General features: G+C 39.1%; 1 protein-coding gene across 1 annotated transcript; it reads left to right on the top strand.

Annotated features, from left to right (window-relative positions):
- The first annotated feature begins 13,810 nt into the window (after nucleotides 1-13,810).
- On the top strand, nucleotides 13,811-15,810 carry LOC113311640. The gene is made up of 8 exons (XM_026560452.1): nucleotides 13,811-13,891; nucleotides 13,964-14,026; nucleotides 14,121-14,348; nucleotides 14,463-14,630; nucleotides 14,895-14,948; nucleotides 15,042-15,063; nucleotides 15,146-15,180; nucleotides 15,418-15,810. Exons 1-8 carry the CDS (start codon nucleotides 13,811-13,813, stop codon nucleotides 15,808-15,810), a joined length of 1,044 nt encoding a protein of 347 aa, XP_026416237.1.
- The last annotated feature ends 1,369 nt before the right edge of the window (nucleotides 15,811-17,179 follow it).

Here is a 17,179-nt window from a genome sequence, read left to right as displayed (position 1 = left end):
GGATGGACCTATCCGTTAATAATCGTTCGTCAAATTTAGCTAAGGAACTGGATTATTAACGTTTGTCAGATTCCCGTTAGAGTTTTGGAAATCTAGCTATATTCTACAGAGATGTAATGAGCGGTCTGATTTGTCCTCTGGCTAGGTCTTGGGCTTTCTAACTCCAATTGGTTACGTTGGTATGGGGTAGGAGACGGAGATTCGTAGGAGAACAGTAGTATGAAAAAGAAGGAGATTGAGATTTCGAGGAGTCATAGTGTATACCAACAAAGAGATTTATATGAGGAAACGCTCCATACGCAATTGTTATAAACAAAATACTCATAGAAGAGATGTCACGAATTCTTTTAATATATTTTTTGGTGTGTACACATATATCTCACTATCGGACACGTGTATACAGAAAGGTACGTGGAAAGCATGCAAGTCAAGACATCAAAACACGATGCGTCGCGAAGCACCAAATAAACCCCTAGGAGTTGCTTTATCTCATCCCCAGAAGAGGAGCTAAGATCAACGGTGGAGAGAAAGTCAGCTGAGACGGACTGACAGGGGCAGAAGACACTTGTCTGACACGAGCAGACCCCTCAACCACCCGCATTAAACACTCTGCTCAGTGCACGTGTCGACCGACCTATGGAACGAGCGAAGATGCCTCCGCGGGATCGAGGGGAAACGCAGACCTCTGCGTGATGGACACAAGACACTAGAAGATAAGGTTCCAACGGTCTTCAGAGATGGGTCCCACGTTCCTACCTTATAAATACCCAATCTCCACAAAGGGGGAGGGGGATCGAAAAAACATCAGGAGAGAGAGAGAGAATAGCAAAGGTAAGGAATCCCATAGTGGAGAGAAATATGTAAACCCCAAGTCATTCAACTATTCGTGTAACCGTGAATAATATAGTAGAACAACAAACCCCGTGGATGTAGGCCTTAGTGCTGAACCACGTAAACCTTGGTCTTATTTACATTTCAGCACTTTACATTCATCTAGTTCCGCATGCATTTGCTTATATATGTTGCTTTCCTTTTATATTTGTACCCCATGCATAATCGCTACGCACGGGGAAGTTGGAGGAGGCCATGATAAACCCGTGGGTTTTGAGCTAATGAACCCACATCAGGGTATCACCATCGTAATCTCTTTATACTTTAACAATTGATTGCGGGCATTCGGACCCCGCGTAGTTCGTGTGTCCACAATTTGGCGCTAGAAACAGGGACTTCGTCCCGGTAAAAGATTTATCTTGTCCTGTGATTTCATTCTAATTTGGCATACGATTGCTCCGATTTTATCAGCTCTGACTGTATAGATCATTCGTCAACAATATTATATTCAAAAACCCACTTTGTGCCTTCGATAAGAGTTAGTGTTCCAAGCATGGGTTATTGTCCTAATCCGTCGGATTTACAATTTTCATAGTTTTTTTTTTATATACTAAAGACCGCCTTTAATAAACCCGCTTTTGAAAAATTGTATTTCGACAACTAACCCGCTTCACGCGGATATTCCCGTTTCTGTTTGAATAAATTTATACAGAGAGAACGTGTTGTGAGTAAAGAAGGCGAGTTTACGCTAGATTTCGTCAACAAAAAGGCACGTGATGGAGAAGACGCAGGAAGCAGGAAAATCCAAAGCTTTGTCAAAAGAAACACCCCGGACAACCCCGATCATCACCCGAAGCAAGCAGAAAGGAGATAAAACTAAAATGACCAATCGAAGGCAGGATACCACTGAAATCACTTCACCCATGAACGCTAATTCTGTTGCAATGGCGGCTCTCAGAGCAGCAACGATAAAATACGGGGAAGCCGCGGTAGTCCCGAAGGCTGCGGAGGCTAGCAATACCTTCGCCATGAGTCAACTTAACCAACCAAGGGAAAGGGTGGATGAATCCAGAACATTCCAACCCGCGCATCTGCTAACCTTTGGAATGCCGCTAACAAATAACCAGAATCAAACCATACCGGCGGCTCGGCACCGCAGAGGGGCGCTCACTCCAATTTGGAAACACCAGCAACAGAAGTTGAACCCCTGCCACCTTTAGTACAGACCATGGAGGAGGGCGGCGCCACGGCTGTAGCGGCACGTGCGGGGACTCCCAATCAGGGGTCCAACCAATCACACCAACTAATGGCTGAGCTCGAGGAACTGAGAAGGAACCAACAGGTTTACGCAGAAGCTGTAGCACTTTTGGCCAGAGAAAATCAAGATTTAAAGGAGCGGATTGCTCTAAGCACAAAGACCAACCAACAACTTGATGAAGCAAGCTCCAAAGCACCAGAGCCAAACCAAGACTGCAGAGTCGTCCTAGCGACTAATGAAGACGCGACAAGGAGACATAGCGTATCCGACCCGGATTATGACGATGGAGAATCAAACGGAAATGATCTGAAGAATTTAGAACACCAACGCGCAATGGAGGAACTGCGAGATGAGATGATGGCAGAGATCAGGCAATTGAAAAATAAACAAGGAGGGGGAAGGTTAGAAGAGGTTATGAGAGAAGCTAACTCCACGCCCCTGACGCATCGCTTGGCCAACACCCCTATTCCCCTGAAATGCCCTGTCCCGACGTTCGAATGCTATGATGGGTCCAGCGACCCTGCTGCACATGTTCGGTACTACAACCGCGTCCTAGCGAATGGGGACAGAACGACGCCGTACTCTGTAGATACTTCCCGTCAAGTTTGAAGGGATCGGCGTTATCATGGTTTGATAATCTGCCACCAAACTCCATACACTCATACGACCAACTGCAGAGAAATTCTTAAGAACATACATGTACAACAAGACTGTAAACACGGGATGGATAAGCTTTTTCACTAGCAATCGGCTACAAGGAAACCACGAGGGAATACACAAACAGATGGCATAGGATCTGCCAAGCCATAGGAAGCGTGGACCCAGTGGTAAGCATCAATTGCTATAAGTGGGGCTTGGACCGAATGAGTCCCCTATTTGTTGAAATTCACGGGAGCGTGCCCAAGACAGAAGGCGATCTCCGAATAATTATCGAGAAGCACGCTCGACTTGAAGAAATTCAACGGGAAAACCCGAGGGCATATCCGCAGAGGTCTCACCGCACCAATTCAGCAGAACAAACCAATGGGGCCAAAAGGGGTTCCTCAGATGAGAGACCTCACGAAGATAGAAAGGAACGGAGGGATGAACGAAGAACAGGCGACCGAAAATTCGAAGACCAAGTTTACACGAAACTCAACGCTAGCTATGCTCGTATCCTGCGGAGATCAAAGGGAGGGAAAACTTAGAATGGCCATGGTCTAAGGGAAAGCAGCCCCCAGATCCGAGAAGTCTAAAGATTACTGTGAGTATCACTGTTTCAACGGACACCAGACCGAAAAATGCAAGAACCTTAAAATAATGATCCAAAAATTAATTGATGCGGGAGAGCTCAAACATTACATACGGAAGGAGGTTACCGAGGACAGATCCAAACGAACCAAACCAGTCCAACTTCCGGAAGAAAACCGAACAATCAACACCATCTCGTGTTCCGAAGCCACAGGACCCTCGCTCACAGCACAGATTGGAAAAAGGTTACGGAAGCAATTCGAAGATCGCTGCGAGTTATATAAGGTCGATGGGATAACAGTGGACGAACATGAAAAATGGATGGAATTACCTGTCATCTTCGATGCCGAGGATATCGAAGAAGATATGGAAGACCATAACGATCCCTTGGTCCTGACATTACCAATAGCGGGATGTAACCTCAAAAAGATCCTCATAGACGGGGGAAGCTCTGTGAATGTCCTATTCTATGACGCATTCAAGCGGATGAAGCTCCATGATGAACAGTTGATGACCTCTTATCACACCATCTACGGATTCAATGGAGCGGCCACGAAGCCCTTGGGAGACATTGTGTTACAGGTTAACGCAGGGCCCATGAAACTGGATACCCGATTCAGTGTGGTGGATACCCCTTCCCCCTACAACGCCATTATTGGACGACAATGGGTACACAAGCTCAAAGGAGTTGCGGCAACATACCACCTACCTCAGATTTCCAACACCTGAGGGAATTATGGAGATCAAGGGAGATCGAATCGCTACACGAGAATGCCAGGCCACTCAGGATCATATCAACAACGAGCAAGAAGAACAGCGAAAAATCCGAAGAGTAAGAAATCAAGAAACCACGCAAGAGAAAGCCGTAGAACTATTCCTTAAGGAAACCACAGGAAAAGGCTTGACGAAAGAGGGTAATGTCCGAGGCTCGGAAACAAGTACCTCAACAATCAACAAAGAGCAGAAACACGCCAAATAGCAATTAAAGAGCGCCCCAGTCCTCGGAAACCCAAGCCTATGTTCACACCAGTGGAACCCACTAAGGAAATCAACATAGGAACGGAAGAAGACCCGAAGAGGTCAAAATCGGGACCATCATGGGCGAAGGGAGAGAACATTCCTTAACCAAATTACTTAAGGAATATGCGGATGTGTTCGCCTGGAAGTTAGGAGATATGCCAGGGATCGACCCAAAAGTAATCCAACATGAACTACGCATCAAACAGGGCACACCCCCCGTTCAGGCAGAAAATACGAAAAGTGGCTCCAGAATATCATGAGGCGGTAGAAACAGAACTTCGGAAGCTACTAGACGCAGGATTTATCAAGGAAGTCAAGTATCCTACCTGGATATCCAACATGGTCATTGTTCCTAAGAAAAATGGAGGGGTTAGAATATGCATCGACTTTACCAATCTCAACAAGGCGTGTCCAAAGGACAGCTATCCCCTGCCGAGCATAGATCAGCTGGTTGAAGCAGTTGAAGGGTACGAGGAGCTGTCGTTTATGGACGGATACTCTGGTTACAACCAAGTAGCCCTGGCAGAAGAAGATCAGCAACACACATCATTCTATACACCACATGGCCTTTATTGCTATACCAGAAACGCAGGGGCAACATACCAAAGGATGGTCGATGCTATCTTCAAACCATGGATTGGAGGAACCCTAGAAGTCTACGTGGACGACATGCTCGTCAAAAGCAAGCTGCGTAAAAATCACCACCAGGACCTGAGGAATATTTTCAATGCAATGAGACAGCATCACATGAAAGTAAATCCGGAGAAATGTACTTTCGGTGTCACCTCAGGGAAGTTCCTCGGTTATCTGGTGACGAAAAGGGGCATCGAGGTAGACCCAGCTAAGATTCAAGCCATAGTAGAGATGCCATCACCAAAGAATCTAAAGGAAGTGCAGAAGCTCAATGGGTCCATAGCAGCGTTAGGCAGATTTATTGCACGGTCTTCGGACAAGTGCAAACATTTCTTCAATATTCTTAAGAAAGGGAGCAGGTTCGAATGGACCGCCGATTGCGAGGAAGCATTCCAAAAGATCAAAGAACATCTAGCTTCGATCCCTATCCTGCAGAAACCTGACCCTGACGAAGTTTTGGCACTGTACATAGCAGCAACGGAGGACGCAGTCAGCGCGGTATTAGTCAAAACCAATACAAAGATAGAACAGCCTATCTATTACGTCAGCAAGACACTCAATCCCGCGGAAAGAAATTATACTAAGATTGAACAACTCATCCTCGCACTGGTATGGGCTACCCAAAAACTGAGAACCTACTTCCTAACTCACTTCGTCAGGGTACCATGCAGAGCACCATTGGAAGCAGTCCTCAAAAGCACAGGAAAAGTGGGCCGAATAGCCAAATGGAACACCCATCTGGACCAATTCAACATCATTCATGAAATTCAACATTCTCAGAAGTCCCAAGTTCTGGAAGATTTCTTAGCAGACCTCCCTCTAGACAACGACGAAGAGATCAAGGGAATACCAGAAGCCGAGGAAGCAATCAAGGATCCAATGGATATCCTCGAACCTACGAGTCATAGACAATGGGAAGTCTTCGTCGACGGATCTAAAAATAAGGAAGGGGCAGGAATAGGCATTGTCATCATCACCCCAACTGGAGAAAGGATCATACAGGCACTTAGATTGGAATTCAAAGAGCATACCAATAACATTGTTGAATACGAAGCTGTCATACATGCCCTACGTATAATAATAGAGATGGGGGTAACCGATGTAAGGCTGACAAGTGATTCGCAGCTGGTCATACGGCAAATCGCGCTCGAATATAATGTGTACGATGACACCCTTTCAGCTTACATGGCATTGGTCCAAACATTGGCTTCACAAATCCCGAACATTAAGTTCCGGCACTTATGCAGAAGGGACCTCAGGCATGCGGATGCCCTAGCATACATATCATCCATGTTGAGGGATAAAAATGTCGAAGGTATTAAAATAGCAAGGGTATACGAGCCTTCGATTGCATCTCAATTCTCCTTCGCTACCAATCAAGATACGATGGAAGAATATATTGAAGACCAAGTAGGAGAAGACATCCATAACGACTTTGATGAAGAAATCTTGTCAAAAGCAAATCAAGACGAAGATTTCAGTAATGAAGATGACTGGAGGGTGACAATACATGCATTCCTCGACAAAGGAAGCCTACCTGCGGATCGGAAGCAAGCTAGAAAGACGCTCTCCAAAGTGGGAAGATACGATCTTCGGGACGGGGTCCTGTATAGAAAATCTTTCCTCGGACCATTACTACGCTGCTTATCCCGAAAAGAAGGGCATCGAATTCTAACGGATATCCATTATGGTGACGCAGGGAATCATAGCGGTATGAGATCACTAGCTGACAAGGCAAATAAACCCCTAGGAGTTGCTTTATCTCATCCCCAGAAGAGGAGCTAAGATCAACGGTGGAGAGAAAGTCAGCTGACACGGACTGACAGGGGCAGAAGACACTTGTCTGACACGAGCAGACCCCTCAACCACCCGCATTAAACACTCTGCTCAGTGCACGTGTCGACCGACCTATGGAACGAGCGAAGATGCCTCCGCGGGATCGAGGGGAAACGCAGACCTCTGCGTGATGGACACAAGACACTAGAAGATAAGGTTCCAACGGTCTTCAGAGATGGGTCCCATGTTCCTACCTTATAAATACCCAATCTCCACAAAGGGGGAGGGGGATCGAAAAAACATCAGGAGAGAGAGAGAATAGCAAAGGTAAGGAATCCCATAGTGGAGAGAAATATGTAAACCCCAAGTCATTCAACTATTCGTGTAACCGTGAATAATATAGTAGAACAACAAACCCCGTGGATGTAGGCCTTAGTGCTGAACCACGTAAACCTTGGTCTTATTTACATTTCAGCACTTTACATTCATCTAGTTCCGCATGCATTTGCTTATATATGTTGCTTTCCTTTTATATTTGTACCCCATGCATAATCGCTACGCACGGGGAAGTTGGAGGAGGCCATGATAAACCCGTGGGTTTTGAGCCAATGAACCCACATCAGGGTATCACCATCGTAATCTCTTTAGACTTTAACAATTGATTGCGGGCATTCGGACCCCGCGTAGTTCGTGTGTCCACACTTGGTATTGGAATTAGGAGACAACTACCTTATGGAACAAATTTATACGAGGAAAATGCTTCATACGCAATTAGTGTCCGCAAAGGGACCGTATCAATATCAGGAAACTATGGGGATCCTGCGCTCAAAAATATAGCTCGCCCAACTATCGATCCCCTGCCGCCGGCAGCAAATAACCGACGGACGGACGATCAAATTCGGGAATCGCATTACATCTTATGGAAACACATTCAAATTCGGAAATCGCACAATCCGACGGACGCCTATATACAACATATAACGAACCGATCCGCGTCGTGGGATTACGAAATCGATGGTCGGATTTGTAAGGCTACACACACACCACTTCTTTTCATAATATATATAACCACCACCTCCTCCTACCATCGCCGATTACCACCACCACCAACCACCGATTACCACCACCACCACCGCCCACCACCGCTGATTACCACCAGCACCACCTCCGATTATCACCACCACCAACCACCAATTACCACCACCACCTCCGATTACCACCACCACCAACCACCACCACCACTATATATATAGCTTAATTTAAAACATTAAAAAAGATATTCTCACAAACCCATTACTTGTCATTCGTTTTTGGTTGAATAAATGAGAAGTAATCATTAAAATGAGTTGAAAATGGAAGTTGCAGAGAGGTTTAATCGAAGTTTTTTTTTCAGAGAAAAGTTCGATTATCACGAATTAATTTTTTCTTAACCGAACTCAGAGTTCGGTTGATTCGCAAAAAAATACTTTTAACCGAACTCCTTGTATTAGAACAACACAGGTCCATAAGTTCGGTTCCTTCGCAAAATAAGGATATCACCGAACTTTAGTTTACGAAAATAATGAGAAGTCCACAAGTTCGGTTCGTTCGCAAAAATGTTAAGTTTTCTTTGTAACCGAACTCTATCTTTGAAACTTCGTAACCGAACTCTACCTAATTCGCCAAGAAATAAATTTCGCAGTAACCGAACGTTTGCCTAATTGCATATATGCATATATAAGTCCAGTTCGGTTGATTCGCAAAATATGTTGAAGTTTGCGAACCAACCGAACTTCTAACACTAGGTTACTTTTAACCTGCAGTTCCGTTGGAAACTTGGTTGCATTGAAGTTTGCGAACTAACCGAACACACAAGATGTACCCAAATAAATTGTTAAGTTCATTGTTCGGTTACTTACCATTTTATCCTAGGTAACCGAACATTACGTTGTACGACCAAAACCTCCATTAACGAGCGAGTTCGGTAACCTGCGTGTTTGGAAAACGTAACCGAACTACACTTTCAGGTGTGTTTGGTTACATGTTCTTGACATATGGTAACCGAACTGGCCCAAATCTACATAAAAAAAAATCATTTTTTTTTTGAAAGTTTGGAGCAATTCAACCAACATTATCTAAGTTTGAAGCATACCTGGGTACCCAAATACGCTTCCTCCGGTTGTGGTTGGTAAAATCCATCGTTTTTCATGCTTTTCTTCTTCATTTTCTCTAACTTTACTCTCTCAATAATTCTACTTCTTTAAAAATAAAAACCATCTGATTTTTTAATCTCACTAATTATCTTTAACTTAATCATCTTACTAATCATTACACTAACTAATCATCACCCAAAATTAATCAGGAGGGTAATTTAGGTATTAATATAAATATCTAGATTAAGGGGTGACTTAGATTTACTTCTAATGTCTTTACCCAAAATAAAACCATGGTCCCCCAAAAAAATCATGGTCCCCAAAAAATCGTTTATTTGTAAACCCTTACAATGTTGTCGAGTACATCACCAATTTGGTTCATAAAGCCCAAGATGTTGCAACAGATACATGTAGTCTGTTGACTGATGACTTTCTACATATGATTCGCAAGGATATGCCAAAGCTTCACAGATGTCATGAATTGTTGTCTATGAACGAGGAGCTAAAGCAAGCTAGGAAAGCTTTCGAGGTTGACGAAGTTTTTTCTAATCTGATTCTTCATCTCCATCCTCTCCTAGAATATTTGTTAATCTTCAAAATGATCCGGATTTGAACTGGATTTTGAACAGTTCGGTTACTTTATATGAAGAACAAGTAACAGAACTCATCTGAAGCTGTAGTTCTGTTGCCCCGTGAGATGAACAAGTAACCTAACTCGTCTGAAAGTGTAGTTCGGTTACTTGTTCCAAACACGCAGGTTACCGAACTCTCAAATAATAGAACTTCTAGGAGTTACAGCGTTATGTTCTGTTGGTTCTCAACTAACCGAACTTTGGTGTACAAAGTTCGGTTGGTTCGCAAACTTCATGCACTTTTGATCTAACTGAACTTTACGTAATATAAGAGTATATAAGTTTACAAAGTTCGGTTCTTTCGCAAACTTGAACCTAACAGCTAACCAACCGAACTCTGAGTTCGGTTTCTGCGATAAAATTGTGAAGTTACCGAACTTAACAAACAAAAAAAATGTGAAGTTCCAACGTCTATTGGCTAAGTTCGGTTACTTTGTAGTTTTAAAAGTTTTTGCGAAAAAACCAAACTCTATTGGCTAAGTTCTGTTATTTTGGAACTCAACATAGTGGCCACAACAACACAGTTAGGTTCGACTGGATTTGTTTTTTTTCGATTCTAAGGGTGGAGTTCGGTTACTTTGTAGTTTTAAATTTTTTTGCGAAACAACCGAACAAAGAGTTCGGTGACTTAGTTTTAAATCCAATAGGACCGAACTATTCTTCGTGTTCTTCATTTTCAAGAAGTTCGGTTAGTAAACTAGGGTTTTTTGGAAAATCGGCCTAACCGAACATGGCTCTGTAACTCCTATTAAAACCCTATTTTGATGATTTCTATTCGATTGAAGCAATCAAAATCAAATTAAAGTGAAGGGTTTGTTGGAAAATACCTCCGGAGTGGTCCCATGGCAGAATCAGGTTGTGGTTGGCGTCTTTTATACTCGATAAAATTATTATGTAACCGAACTTAATTGTGATTGCATTGATGTTGTTACATTCTTAAATAGGCGGTGGTGGTGGTGGTGGAAGGAGGTGGTGGTGGTAATCGGTGGTTGGTGGTGGTGATAATCGGAGATGGTGGTGGTGGTAATCGGCGATGGTGGGCGGTGGTGGTGGTGGTGGTAATCGGTGGTTGGTGGTGGTGATAATCGGAGGTGGTGGTGGTGGTAATCGGCGGTGGTGGGAGATGGTGGTGGTGGTGGTAATCGGTGGTGATAATCGGAGGTGGTGGTGGTGGTAATCTGCGATTGTAGGTAGTGGTGGTGGGAGGAGGTAGTGGTTATATATATAGGTGGTTATTAGGTTGGTTTTAAATTAAATTAGGTTAAGGATAGGTTAGTCATTTCAACGTTTTAGGACACCCCTTATTACTATAGGGAAGGTAGCCTAATAAAATCATGGTCCCCTCAAAAAAACCATGGTCCCTAAAAAATCATTCTAAAAAATGAGGCATATCCAATAAATACCATCTAGGATATGTTTATAAAGGGTATCTTAGCCGTAATGAATTACTAGGTTACGTTTTAATTAGTTTAAATATTTAACCTAAACTAAAATCAAAAATAAAGAATCAGCTTTAAACTAATATCTTCTCTTTTTCTACAGCTTTAAAATCAAAAATAAAAATCAACATTTTTTTCATTGTCATAATTAATCACCGATTCATGAAATTTGATCTAGCTATAAAATAACTCGTACAAATAACAGGCACTAGGTAGGCGTTTAAATTCTTCTTTTTATCCGTTAACTGAAAGAAACAAGAAGAAGTTGAGGTGCTGAAACTAAAATTCAATCAGAAATTCAACCGAGTGAAGAACCGACTCCTGAAATGAGGATTCGAAGATAATTTTTACAAACCCATTTATTATTTAGTTGTTTTTGATTGATTGAATAGGATTTAAAAAAAAACCTAGTTTTTTGCGATTACTGTGTGAAGTTCGACTAACTGAGACGAATTACCAACCGAATTTCACTCTGTTCGTCACCCTGAAGGTGCTTAAGAACAGTTCGGATGATATGTTTATCTCAATGATCAAGCGAAACTAGTTTGATTTATTTAGCAAACTGCAAGTTCGACAGATTAGATAATACGAAGATGGAGCCGAATGATGTAGTTTTTCAAGTGATAAGTAAAAGTTCGTTCAAAGAATTGTGAAGATTGATTTCAGATTAAAATTCTAAATTAAACTAGAAAATATAGAAAAGGTTGTAACAATATTGAGAGATTACTGAGATTCATGATTCCACCATAAAACTCATTCATGCGGTTCAAATATTAATTATAGACAATTATAGCTCAAATATTAAAAATATGGACTGCGATTCTTTGCCAAAAGTAGTTTTTTAAAAGATTGAATGTAATAACAAACATGCGTCGAAAGTACTTAGATCAAGCATACATCATCAAACGAAATCACAGTCAATTAAGAAAAATTATAAAACGATTAATAACTAATGAAAAAAGTCATAAAAGAATTAATAGAATTACCATACGCATGAAATATGGCTTCCTCCGCCATCCCAGTGTTGGGGTTTAATATACCATGTTGGAAACACGCTCAAAAAAAATTTCCATTGCTCAAAACGTGTTTGCAAAGGTGAAAAAGAATGAAAAAGAATAAACTGTAGTTGCAGAAAGCCTTGAAAAAAAATGACAAAACAAATAGTTGTTAGACATATAAGAATATAATGGGGGAAAAGAGAATGAACAAAAGAAAACATTGTCTTTAACATAATGTTGCTTCGTCATACTTCATAAGATTTCATGACCCTAGAACTTGTTTCAAGGATAAAATTATCTAATACAATCTATGAATAGCATAACACAACTTACCTACTCAAGAACTTCGTAGCAAGATGAAGAAATAAAAACAATCAAGTGCGTATTACAAGAGGTGAAGAAAGAAAATCAAGATGAGTGCGGAGGATAATAAGTCGAACTGAGGTGAGAAAAACATTTGTTGAAGGATTTTTTAGATAGGATAGCTAAAGACGGGGGATGCAATTAATTTTGAATCAAAGGTATTGAAGATAGTAAAAAATGCAAGCCAAACAAGCAGAAACAGTCACAATCACCAACACACGTTATGATTGATGAGAAAATCTTTGACGCCTGTCAGATGTTCTCCCATATAATAATTCATAAGACAATAAATCTAGTTATTTATTTATTTATTTTTAAAAAATTCCAAATAAAGTTCGGTAGGAAAAATGTTGAATGTGATTGGCCACTAAAATATATTATCGGGCAAAAATATCCTCTCTAAACTTTATTGGTCGAGACTGAAATCGATGTGTCAAAATTATCCGCAAGCTCTGGTTGACTATATTAATTGCTTAAGAAAAACTCTATTTTGATATATATATATATATATATATACTACCTCCTTTTCCAAAAAAAAAATACTTTCACTTTTTCATTGTAGCCTAAAATTGGGCGAAATTGAAAAAGTGAAAGCATCTCTTCTTTTAGAAACGGATGAAGTATATATAAAGGTAGAAAGGTAAAAATAATTCTTTGGATATTTTTATGATAATTCAAATTTGTTCATATTTGTCTAAAAAGTGTCAATTTAACAGTCAAAATTGATTGATTAAGTAGTTAACGGATAATCTCATTACCATGTGTGTTTAGAATCTCATCCCTCGCTACATAATTTCCAAAATTAGATTAAATGATCAAAATCAAATGAAACATGGACACTCGGAAAAGAGTATGTACAATATCATACTCATTTCATCAAGCATATTAATCTCTATTTATATTTAATCAAAAAAAAGGATCTCCATTTTTTATTATCTGTACAAAACTCCAAAAGATCATTTAATGTTATATAGGTAGAGTAGTAATAATTATTTTCCTAAAATAAGCCTTATTGATTGTACCCTAACGGATATTCCTTTGAAAAAATAATATTCTAATGCATGGATATTAATCCAATCTGGTATTGCTAATTACTTCACACTGTCATATATTATATAAACTAGTAATTAGCCATCCTTTATACTCCAAATTAAAGATGGTTTATCTTAGGTAAAGTTTAGTAGAGATTTTAATGATACTTGTTCTATGTTTGAGTGTGTTGTCCAAATATGGAGCAGGAGAAAACTATACTAATGTATCAGATGAAAAAATTATAGAGATTGAAAAAAAACTCAAGATTCTCAATAAACCACCAATGAAGATGATAATCGTAAGATATATTGCTCTCCATCTCCATCGAGTAATTTTATTTACATAATGCGAGTCTAAATATCATCAGAGAAAATTGTGTTTCATGTAACAACGGTGTATACGTATTGTTTTTTTTCGATTTTTCATTTCTAACTATTTCATTTTTCTATATATATTTCAGAATAAAATGGGTGATACTATAGATTGCATCGACATCTATAAACAACCTTCTTTTGATCATCCATTACTTAAAAATCATAAGATTCAGGTACCACACATATATTTAATAATATAAGCTATATCTCACTGCATGTTTTTGCGATTGTGCAAATCTTTGTAGGTACATGGAAGAATATCACCACCATTCACATACTTCCTAATGGCATCTGATTTGCAATCTTTTGTAGCGAAATAAAATAATTTGAATATACATCTAGAGCCTCGCTTTGGGCATTAATATTAATACTATAACTAATTATAATCATTGGTAAATACAGATGAAACCAAGTTATTCTATTCGAAAAGAAAACATGAGTAATATGGATTCATCAGTCACAAAAGCTTCATCGGAACATATTAATGAGCTTGGCAAAGAAATTATGTGTCCGATTGGAACAGTCCCTATTCGAAGGACCACAAAGCGGGAACTAATCTTTTCAAATCTTTTAAGAAAGAGTAAACAAAATCATACAAATGATGAGACCCTCCGGCGCATGTATCATCACGTAAGTAATAATTCCTTGAATCTTTTAAGATAAATTTTTTGCAAAACAAGAACTAGTTAGTAGTCTTCTAGAAAAAACAAAAATTAATAGCTTATCTTCTTTACCTTGGTCTAGTATGTATCTGTAGAAACACCACTGAACACATGTACGATATATCATGGAGTTATAGATAGCTTTGGAATTCATACTCCATCTATAAATCCGGATCAATATAGTACATCTCAAATGTGGATTCAAAATGGGGAGGCAGAAGAAACAAATAGCATTGAAGGAGGATGGGTTGTAAGTCATTAGCTATCAATATTGATATATTACCATTTATAATCCTAATATAGACTTATGTCATGTAAATATAGATACACAGTCCCCATAGATTTGTCGGATGTACAACCTGTTTGAGGTGAATGTCCAGGCATTAATAGTTGATAGCCTGTGTGCACAACGAGCATGAAAAATCGTGTTCTACAACTCATTGTGCATGTATTAATTGATATGTTGTAACTTTTAGATACTAAGTTTGATTTTTAATATTGATTTTTTTTGTAGGTATACCCGGAACTTTTTGGTGATCATGCTACCAGATTTTTTACCCATTGGACAGTAAGATTGTGCCTGATCTCGTTTAGTTGTAAGCATTATTCCAACCAGTGAAAACACACTGTCTGAATCTTATTATTCATGTGTATGCCGCAGGCTGATGGATATAGAAACACAGGTTAGCTTCAATACTCTTTTCCCAGGTTTCGTGTAGATAGGTTCTCAAATTCTATTTGGTGCAGTTTTTAATTCCCAAACAGCCTATGGAACAAAAGTATTGTTAACTGTGAATATGGTAATTAATTATCAGGACTAGATTGTTTTTGCGAAAGATGAAAAATAACTTTCATAAAAAATATTTGTTGCAATGTTTTTATAACATGATTTCCCTTATTTTATTACATCTTGTGTCCACGGTAAATATATTTTTTTAATTTGATAAGATTATAACATTATACCGATTGAATCCATTACCATAATAATGGTCTCTAAAATGGAGGGGATTCATAACATTCTTTATATATGGTGACAGGATGAAGATACTCGTTATTGGTGGATTTATATTGGTGATGACCAAAGAGAGCCCATTGGGTACTGGCCAAGTGAAATATTCACTTATCTTCGAGCTGCCTCATTAATCAGATTTGGTGGAATAGCGGGTGCAAGGACAAATACACCAAGCCCGCCTATGGGAACCGGAAATTTACCAACAAAAGATTATAAAATGGAATCAACTGGTTTTACGCGATTTTTACAAGTCGTTATAAACGGAGACACAAGTTACTTTGGTAATTTTGAAGTAACACAGAAAGATACAAGTGCTAAGTGTTATGACATTATCTTTCGCAAATATGGTTTTTGGGAAAGACGTAAATATGGGTATAATTCAATGATATATGGGGGTCCTGGTGGTAATTGTATCTGATTACAGCTAATTTTCAACATCATAAATATGACATATGCTAATTTATATATGATGTAACTGAAAATGTTATCTTTTCGCAAATAAAGATTGTGGTATGAATAATGTTTAATGTTTGTTTACTAAGATTAACAGAAATAAGGTCCGTAGTCGAGTTATGATATCAAAATTATTCCTACACCCATGTGACTACTCCCTCTGTTTCAAAATAATAGGCTAACTTTATGTGTAAATTTATTTTGAAACAGAGGGAGTATTAATCATTTTATTTTATTTTTAAAAAATTAAAATAAAATTTGTACAAAAAGATAGGTTCTTAGTAAAAGAAGAGGGTACTATGTACACCAACAAGTTTTTTTGTTTGGAAACATGTATGGACAAACCTTAATACAAGCGCAAGTAGATCCTTGAATCAGATTGTACATAGAGCTTTTCCTCTTTCTCTTACACAATTAATATGTATAGACCAAAGGTACGTGTATCTGATTGTATAAAAGAATTCTTGGATAATCTCAAAAACCAATATCCAAAATCAATCCAATTTGTATCTGAATTGTACAAGATCTGAATTTCAACAAGTATGAATCTTGTAATTTATCTTTCGAGATATGAAATCAGCAAGAACAAGTATTGGTTTGATCTCAATCAATAAAGACTTAAACTATCTAGAATATTGATTAGGTACTTTGTGTTATTCCTATTACATAGATAAATAATATAATGCGGCAAATGAAAACAAAGTAGACACCAGAATTTTGTTAATGAGGAAAAATACACTGACAGAAAAACCTGGGACCTCGTCTAGATTTAAACACCATAATGTAATAAACCGCTACAAACACTAGCCTACTATCATACTTTGGACTGGAATGTAGTTGAGACCAAATTAACCCTCCAAGAAATCCAGCTACAGTCGCGTTCTTACGTAACTTAAACCTTGAAATATTTTACACACTTGATTCCCTTAGATGACGCCCTTTACAACCTAAGAGTTGCTTCAACCTCAGTGAAGACTTTTGATACTTATATGCCTTTGATATACAAGCCTATTTGATTCTCTTTTGATATATGTCAATCTAGATTTGGAAATATATTTGAAGTAAACAAAGTCTAGAAAACCTTACGAATAAGGAACACTTACACTCTTATCAAAGAGAATCCTAGATCACTAACCAACTTGCTAGAAAAATCCAGATAAATCAAAGAAGAGTTTAGATATCTATGTTGAGGAATCACAAAGTCTGAGACGGAGAGAACTTTGTGATTTTTGTCTATATTTTTCCTGATCTAAAGTTCATGAACTTCAATAACCAGTAAAACAAGATCTGGATACAAGAACTATCAGGTAAAAAGATAGTATGACCAGGCTTCA

This window comes from Papaver somniferum, chromosome 9 (assembly GCF_003573695.1).
Source record: "Papaver somniferum cultivar HN1 chromosome 9, ASM357369v1, whole genome shotgun sequence".
Lineage (NCBI taxonomy): Eukaryota > Viridiplantae > Streptophyta > Magnoliopsida > Ranunculales > Papaveraceae > Papaver > Papaver somniferum.
Note: the sequence above shows the minus strand (reverse complement) of the source record. Positions and strands in the feature narration are given on the sequence as shown.